This window comes from Poecilia latipinna, unplaced genomic scaffold (assembly GCF_001443285.1).
Source record: "Poecilia latipinna isolate Pla-1442-1.1 unplaced genomic scaffold, P_latipinna-1.0 Scaffold621, whole genome shotgun sequence".
NCBI lineage: Eukaryota > Metazoa > Chordata > Actinopteri > Cyprinodontiformes > Poeciliidae > Poecilia > Poecilia latipinna.
In genome coordinates this window covers 292214-300528 of record NW_015113237.1, presented here as the reverse complement: position 1 = coordinate 300528, position 8315 = coordinate 292214, and the positions used below count along the sequence as shown (strand labels likewise).

Sequence of the window (8315 nt, the reverse complement as noted above, 5' to 3'; positions counted from 1 at the left end):
GAATTGAAAGGTGGCTAAACTCTCAAATATATAAGTAAGGAATAACGGACGCAAGACCTTGCTGCTTGGCCTTAGACGGGTATGGAGATTTATTACACACTTCCACTGATTCGTCTTACAGCTTTATTAATACAAAAACCAAAAATGTCCTTGTATTCTTAACATCAACCTTTTTATACAATCTCATCTTCACTGCTGTAAGTTGGAAAGTTTCGACCAATGGTATTGCTACCCTTGATTTATGTGAGGATCCTGGCACCCTTCAACACTGGGTGTGTGTTGGACTTCCTTGAAAATATTCGGGACCTCTTGACCTCAACATCTGCTCCATTTCAGAATTGTCGAATAAGCCAATTCATCAGAGGTTGTTGTTTTTACCTGTCCAAACAGCATCCTTTCCAAGTCATATTTGGTCCAACTTTGTGCTTCGTACGCAAGGGAAGGGAGGGTGTCAGGTCAGCTTGACCCAAAGAGGTGCCAAGAATCCTTTCCAAAAAGAACTCCATAAATAGTATTTCCTCTCTTACACAGACAACCAGCCCATTTCCTTAGCACTTCCTTTTCATTTAATGAAAGTCTTAAGCAAACGCATAGTCTACTTTTAATTCTGACAAAAAGCAGACGCAGTCTACTCAAATATAAGAAGAACCATTTTGTGTTATTTTAAGTTATTCAAAAAGGAAGCAAAGTTTAAAGTGGAAAGCCATTGAATGAGGAAAATAGTTTAAAGCATTTAAAGACGTGGTGTAGTTTTTGCAGTAATTATACCAACTGACGGCTTTCCATGTTCATATTTGCTTAAAAAAACAGACTCATTTCAGCATGTTTTCCTAATAGAAAACTCTGAGTTTATTTGCTCATGGAACATGATAAGTTTAAAACTAAAGACAGAAATCATGCACTGTAAAAGAAATGTTGTAATTAACTCAAAATGAATCAGCTGTGATATTCAACGTGTTGGCGTGTGAATTAGAGACATTTAAAACATCATGTTATCTCTCCTACTAGACCGTGCAAGAAAGCCGGTAAAACTGTATCTGACTCACACTGTTAATAAAACACTGAACGAACATGAAACGACAGGACACATTACATGTTTCATTAGCGACATGTTTCCTTTACCTGTAGGCTTTTTGACTGGAACTATCTCCACTTCGGTCGTGGGCGCAGCCATGTTTGCTCACTTCCAAACAAGAAGCACGTGAGCGACAGAAAGGCCAATCTAATCGCTAGAGGAGGAAAGGCAAGATAAGACGAACACCGAACTCATCGATGGCACAGCGGCGGACCAGAATACAAGTTACGTTCTTCTTCTTCTACAGAGCACCTTCCATTTACGTCGAATCGTCTGATACGATATTTAGCTAGAACTGTTCGCCCTCACAAAACCGAAACACACACAAGAAAATGTTTCAGAAGGTAATAATGAAGGTAATTATTAAGTTTAGAAAACAAAAATAAAAGGGACATGAAACAAATAAACAAAGAAAGCAGCATGGCTTGCGATAGAAGTACAATAAAAAGATTGAAGCTGATATACTTTTGCCCAGGAATTTTTCAACTTTATTTAAAAATACAGCGAATTTGTATTCCGTTGTAATTGTTACGTAATACCCCCATTAAGGTAATTCTTCCTCCCTAACATTACCCTTAGTTTTGTTTCTGTTTTTTTTTTTAATTAACGATGTCCAACTCTTCCTCATCCCCCCTCCAAAAGAATACACGATCAGTTAGACGAAAAATCAAAGTGAAACATTAACCAACAAATACTAAATAAAATTATATACAGTAAACTATACATAAATTATTATTATTATTATTATTATTATTATTATTATTATTATTATTATTATTATTATTATTTTATATATATAATTTTTCTTTCCCCCATCTCAGATGTGTCAGGCGGACCTCCAGAGTCAGATAATATGCGTCCCAGGCTGGTGCAGACAGGGACACTTGGCAGTGAAGAGGGATGGAGCAGCGCGCTGCCCTGTGGAGGGGCTGAGGCGGTATCACTCTTTCCTTCCTCCCCTAGGCGCGCAGCGATCTGATCCATAGTTGGAGACCGACGAGAGATCTTCCCAGATAAGGTGTCAGAAATGTAAGCAGAGGTGAGAGCCGGGAGAAGGAGCGGGATCTTTTGAGAAAGGCGACGGAATCAAAGTCCACATCGATAGGGATGATTTCTGAGGAGTCATGAGCTCTGAAATCTGACATCAAAGGCGCAATGTGAATCCAAATAATTTATGATAATTACAGGTTCGGACGACTGTGATGCGATTTTGGATGAGAATACGGGGCATGGCCGTCTGACATTTAACAGCTTGTTTTATTTGGATTTTGTTGGTGATGGTGGTGCTGGGGTCTCACTTGACCAAAGAAAAAAAACAAAAAAAACTGATCTGCAAGCCTGTGCGGTCATTCGGGTCTGGAAGGAGTTGGTTGGGCGAGGGGGGTTCTGCTGTGCGTCCTGACACGCTGGACTTGGGAGAACCGATTTATTTGCACCGGTTTCACAGCAACTATCTGTCTGTCCCCTCATTTGCAACCTCCCAGTGAGGTTTGTCGGACTTTTATTTTATTTTTTATTTTTATTTTATCTCAGGAGAAAGGAGCTTATTGGGGTTTTTTGGTCAAAAACCCCCCACGGCAGTCTGCGGCTCCGTGCTGAATCCACGGGAGCGCACGGAGAACCAGAGCAGTGACAGCCGGACATTGTTACACCCGACCGGACCCACCACCAACCAGTCCACCTCCCCTCCGGGGGAATCCGCTTCCGATCGACTCCAAAAAGTGAAAGGCGCAAGTTTCAAAAGCCTGGAATATACGACTCAATGAGACGCGCAGGACGCAGGACCAAATAGCGCATATACAGACACAGACCTGCAAAATGTTCAAACGGGGTAAGTCTCAAGTTTTGCTCCAGATTCAGTCTCTCCCCCTGCAGGGTGTTGAGATGATCCCCCCAACTCCCCATCCATACACACACACACACACACACACACACACACACACACACACACACACACACACACACACACACACACACACACACCCTCCTCTCTGCGTGTTCTGTTTTGGTGTAATGCGTCCACTGCTTGCGCTCCTCCCGGTCACAACCAGATGTTTAAAATTAAGACCCGTTCATCATGAGGCACCGCCGTGCCCTGCAGATTGTGTCGTTGCGAACGTTGCGCCATTTGAGGCGCGTCTTCAATTTGCACAACAGGCTCCGTAGGTCTGTGGGAATTAAATATTCATCTGCGCAGGATACACTGGGATGCACTGTGTGATATTAATACAACTGATGCCGCACTGCAGTTTATGAGTTATGCACGGGTCACAAAGCTATTTCAACCAGCGTGTTCTACTCTCTCTGATTTTTGCTATATCTTGCGGGGAATAATCGCAATTTTGTGTTTTCGATCTCATGAAAAAAAAGAAGAACTTTTAATATCCATATCCTCCTGATAGATTCACACGAGACCCCACTCTTAGTGGTTGGCTTTTTTTTTGTCCCGAGAAGTGTCTCTTTCATTCTGTGCTTTAATTGGCCATATGAGCTGCATAACTGTCTCCTCAGTAGGAAGAGTAAAAAAGCTCTAATGAGAATGAATTACAGTACTACATGCCCCCACTGCGCAATTATTAGGGGGTTGAAATAATAGCGAAATTAAACTGTTTCTCATTTTTGCTGCGTCTTCTTGATACCCCTAGGGGGGGTGGAAACCTGGAGATATCAAGAATCCACTTCAGCAGCCATTGCATTTGGTCTTTCTAATGTTCAATATGCAGAGTAACCTGCTCCTTTGTTGCGTTTTATAAAATATATATTAGATTAAAGCTGCATACACCAGTAAAACCATCAGAAATGCCTTTTAAAGTGCCTTGAAACTACTAAACCTGAACATGTTTGTATGATAGAGCAGGTGATGCATCCTTTTTTTCTTTTTTTAACTGGATCTTAGTAGTTAAAATGTGAAAAGTGTGGCATACCATTGTGTTTAGTCTGTCTAAGTCCATTACAGCTGCAAGAAATTTGAGTATCGTCAGACACCGAAACTTTTGCCCATTATTCTTTGGAAAACAGCAGAAGTTCAGTCACATTTGATGGAGAGCATCAGCAAAGAGCAATTTTCAAGTCTACCTACAGGTTCTCCATTGGATTCAAGTCTGTCTGGAAGAGTTCATAAACATGTTTGTAAGATGAATGTCGGTCACAGTTTGAAGTATTTTTGCAGCCTTGAACAGATTTTCCTCCAGGACTGATCTGTTTTCTAGGACCCTGTTGGAAAAAAAAGCATCTCCACAGCATTATACTGCCATCACTTTTCACCACATGGAAAAGTGATGGCAAGAGCTAAGAGCAGTTTGGTTATTCAAACTGCTCTTAGCACTTTGAATAACCAAAAAAAACAACAACAACAAAAAAAAAAACAATAACATTTTGCTCTCAATCAGACCACAGAACATTCCTTAGGGTGTTTTTACATTCGATCGTTCAGTAGACTCGGCTCGATTGGGGTCTGGATTTGCAACATTTGTTACGTTTTCAGCTGATGCGGTTTGGTTTCACACTCCAATGTGTCAAATGATCCAAACTGAAAATTCTGTTCTCCCCCTCGCCTGTGGTGGCGCTGCACCAAGAACCACTAAATAAAACAACAAGAAAACCTCTGAAGAAGACACTGAGCTCAACTTCCTTCTTCTCAAAATGTAAACAAAAAGATTTCAGCAGTCTGAAATCTCTTGTTTTTGGTAAAAGACAAGAGAACATGTGTGCGCAAGACTGTTTTGGAAGTATTTACCCAGAATGCCCTAAGATATATAGCCCGCTTCCTGCTTTTGGAGCGGTTTCTCCACTTGGCATTCACGTACGCATTCGAACCAGGCGGGAGTTCAGTTCAACTGAATTGATATCGAGGATTTTAGGTCAAACCAGAGTTTACTTTTCCTTGGTCCACATCAGAGTTTGATTACACATACCTCCCAAAGTGAACTGGACTTTCTAGGCAAACAAACCAGAGTTTAATTAAAGCAGACCAAACAGGGCGGGTGTGAATGCACCCTTGCATGTTTACTGGCTTTCAATCTGCAACTGGGACTCCATATCCCTTTCTTTAAACAATGGCTTTCTTCAAACCATTCATCCATAAAGAGCATATTTGTGGAGTCCATAACTAATAGCTTATAGCTTATTAACAGATTCGTCCATCTGAGCTGTGGACCTCTAAAGCTTTTCTAGAGTTATTAGCATCTGCTTGTCTGCAACTCATTGGCAATCTCCTTGCCTTACTTGTTGGTATAGGTGGGCAGCAACGTTTTGATTGGCAAGTAGTGGCGGCAAAAGCATTTCTTTTTTTGTATGATGGATTAATCAGTGCTGATGATCAACTATGAGATGTTCAAAGATTGTTATATTGTTGGTTGGTTGGTTGGTTGGTTGGTTGGTTGGTTGGATGGATGGATGGATGGATGGATGGATGGATGGATGGATGGATGGATGGATGGATGGATGGATGGATGGATGGATGGATTCAGGCATAAAGAGGCCTGAACACTTTCTGCACTCATGACACACTTTTAGGATTTTCATTTGCAAAACAAAATTAAGAATTTGCTTCATTTCCCTTTTGTTTCACAGATAGGCACTACCTTGTGCTGAGCTCTCACCTTCAATCAAAATAAAATCGAGTAAAGTTCACGGCTGACAAAATGTAAAAAAAGAAAAGAAAAGAAAAGAAAAGAAAAGAAAAGAAAAAATGGTAAACTGGTGTAATTACCTTTGCAAGGCTGAAAGATACACCTTCAGCATAGTTCCCATGAACTATGGTGTTTGTATTTATTCAGGGTCTCCGGTGACAGAAACTCTTCTGTTTGGATTGTGTTTGTTTTTGCCAAGTGCCTGCAGGGCGAGAGAAAACATGTTGGGTTTTTTCCCTCACTGCCATCAGATTGATTATTGTTGTTCCAACAGTTGTGATGAAGTACACCTTAGTGATGACTGCTTAAAGGAACGAGGTTATAATGCTGCTTTGTCAAAACTTCGTACGAGGCAAGGGAAGTATGAAAAATACCACAATTTCACAGTATCCGCGTATAAGCAATTACAAAAAATATACAAAATCTCAGTGTATAAAATGATCTAATTGGTTTCATTTATAAACAACTTGCAAAGCAGCTTCTCAGAAATAGTTTTAAAACAGGATTACCTTATTAGGAGTGATGGGCGGGGCTCCGTTTGGTTTCCACATCTTGACTATAAGAAATTTTAACGAATGGAAATATTTTCAACAGCTAACCTGAACATAGAAAATTAAACATTAATAAAGCAAAACACAATCAAATATTTGGTGTTTTTACGCAAAGATGTGAATATGTTTTGATTTAGTTTTTATTTCAAGCGGTTTGCCAGTCGTGTTTTGTTTGGGTGGGTATGAAAGCTCTTTCCTCACTCAGCTCCTCCAGACTAGTGGCAGCAGCAATTAGCAAACACCTGGTGGGACTACTCATCTGCTGAGCTCTTTATGCTAACTACTGCTCAGTCCTAAGAACACTTGTAAACAGCATAAAGGAGAAGCATTGTTAAAATTACATGCTGAAGGTGGAGTGTCAGAAAGAGTGGGAGAGGTGAGAAATTGTAATGTCAAACATTATGTTTGATGCAGCATTTTCATAGCAACTTAAGGTAACATATTTACTTAATTGTGCTACAAAATATGAACAATATGCCTGGAAAATACAAAATGCTGTCCCTTTAAGAAAATACCCTGACCCATTTCCTGTTTGATGAGCACCACTTGCACCGTGCATCAAAATGTGGGCAAGAATGGCCAAATGATTGAGAGAAAAAGAGAAAGTGAGTCAATGAGAGGAAATTTATGCTGTCATATGATTTTAAATCCTTGCGTTACATCATCGCACGCTGTGGTTTATTCCTCTCCGCTAAGTGCTAGATAGCTCTCTGCTTCATCCTTTGCTAGTCCTGGGAATCTTATAGTGCCCAAAATAAAGCTGCTGCTGTAAACTACGTTGCGTTTCACAGGCGACTTCGTCTGCACAGAAACACAATCAGGTCAGCCAGCTGGCCAGCAGTGAGCAGCAATGTGTGAAGAAGGAGGAGTGCTGGATTACTTCCTGTTATGTACAGCTTCACTGGGCACTGTCTCTCACATTTCACTGTTTATGAGGGAAAATGTTATTAGTTCTTCAACCATAGCTCGATATTATCAATCAATCAAGTTTATTTGTATAGCATGTTTCAGTAACAAGTGCTTTATGTCATAAAAACACAAAATTAAAACGTCATAAAAACAACATACAGTCACCAAATGAGAAACCAGTAACAAACATTACATTTTGTTGAGGGCCATCATCAAAATGATCAATACACATCAAATATATTGGTTAATGTTCCACATATTATGGTTCCAAAGCAACAGGTGGGTTTTCAGCCTTGATTTAGAGGAGCTCAGTGTTTCAGCTGTTTTGCAGTTTTCTGGAAGCTGTGGTGCATAGAAGCCGAATGCTGCCAATACCTTTTTTATCCTAAAGACGTTTTTTTTTTTTTTTTCCGGTGGTGGTTGTGGGTGGAAGAGGTGGGGAGTAAACGAGACTCACTTTCTGCATTCTCTTTAGAAGTCAACCGAGCACAGTACAATCTTTCCAGAAACAGAAAGGATAATAAGTGATCATCGGCTGAGATTATCTCTCAACGCACACATTTACTGGCGCGTTGATCAGTAAATAGAGAACAGACAGGTGGGGATCCAATTTGCATGCCTCATCCCTGCTCAGACCAAAGGGTTTTTTTTGTTTGTTTTGTTTTCGGGGTTTTTTGTATGTAAATCAGCTGCTTCACCCCCCACAAAACCCTCCCCCACCCCCACGCACAATCCAAGACGACTATACATCTCTTAATTCAAAAGCAGCGGATTCAAAGCGCTTGGTTTTCCAGCGCTCTGCCAAAATGTGTTCTGTATGCCAACGAGTCTGAGTCTACAACAGAGAGGCAGGGATGCGTCAGCGTTGGCAGGAACAGCGGAGAAAGTTCTCTGGTGAATTTGAATTTTTTTGCACCTGAAATAACACATCTTATGGGGAGCCAGGATGATGCATCATGAGCAGCAGCCGCTGTGAACCGATCCGCCATTCACAAACACATACGAGGAGAGCGTCATGCCGCAGCAGCCTTCCTTCCTTCCTAGGTCACGCCGAGCTGCACCTCCTTCTCTCTCGTTTTTTTTTTTTTTTTTTTTTTTTTTTTTAAAGAAAAAAAAAGGAGGTTTTTAAAAAACCCCCACTTTTTTTTA

General features: G+C 40.7%; 1 protein-coding gene and 1 long non-coding RNA gene across 2 annotated transcripts in view; one reads left to right on the top strand and one right to left on the bottom strand.

The window, feature by feature from the left end:
- Positions 1-1900: 1900 nt before the first annotated feature.
- The window catches only part of rtn4rl1b (reticulon 4 receptor-like 1b), a 270588-nt gene continuing 264173 nt past the window's right edge, over positions 1901-8315 (top strand). The window contains exon 1 of the mRNA XM_015043219.1: positions 1901-2906. Within this exon, the coding sequence (XP_014898705.1) occupies positions 2894-2906 (13 nt within the window). The 5' untranslated portion in view covers positions 1901-2893. The remainder of the gene's footprint in view (positions 2907-8315) is intronic.
- Positions 5059-8315, bottom strand: part of LOC106954021 (uncharacterized) — a 19492-nt gene continuing 16235 nt past the window's right edge. Inside the window, exons 2-3 of the long non-coding RNA XR_001426287.1 lie at positions 7218-7222; positions 5059-5071 (exon numbers count right to left, since the gene is read on the bottom strand). This is a non-coding gene — a long non-coding RNA (uncharacterized LOC106954021). The remainder of the gene's footprint in view (positions 5072-7217; positions 7223-8315) is intronic.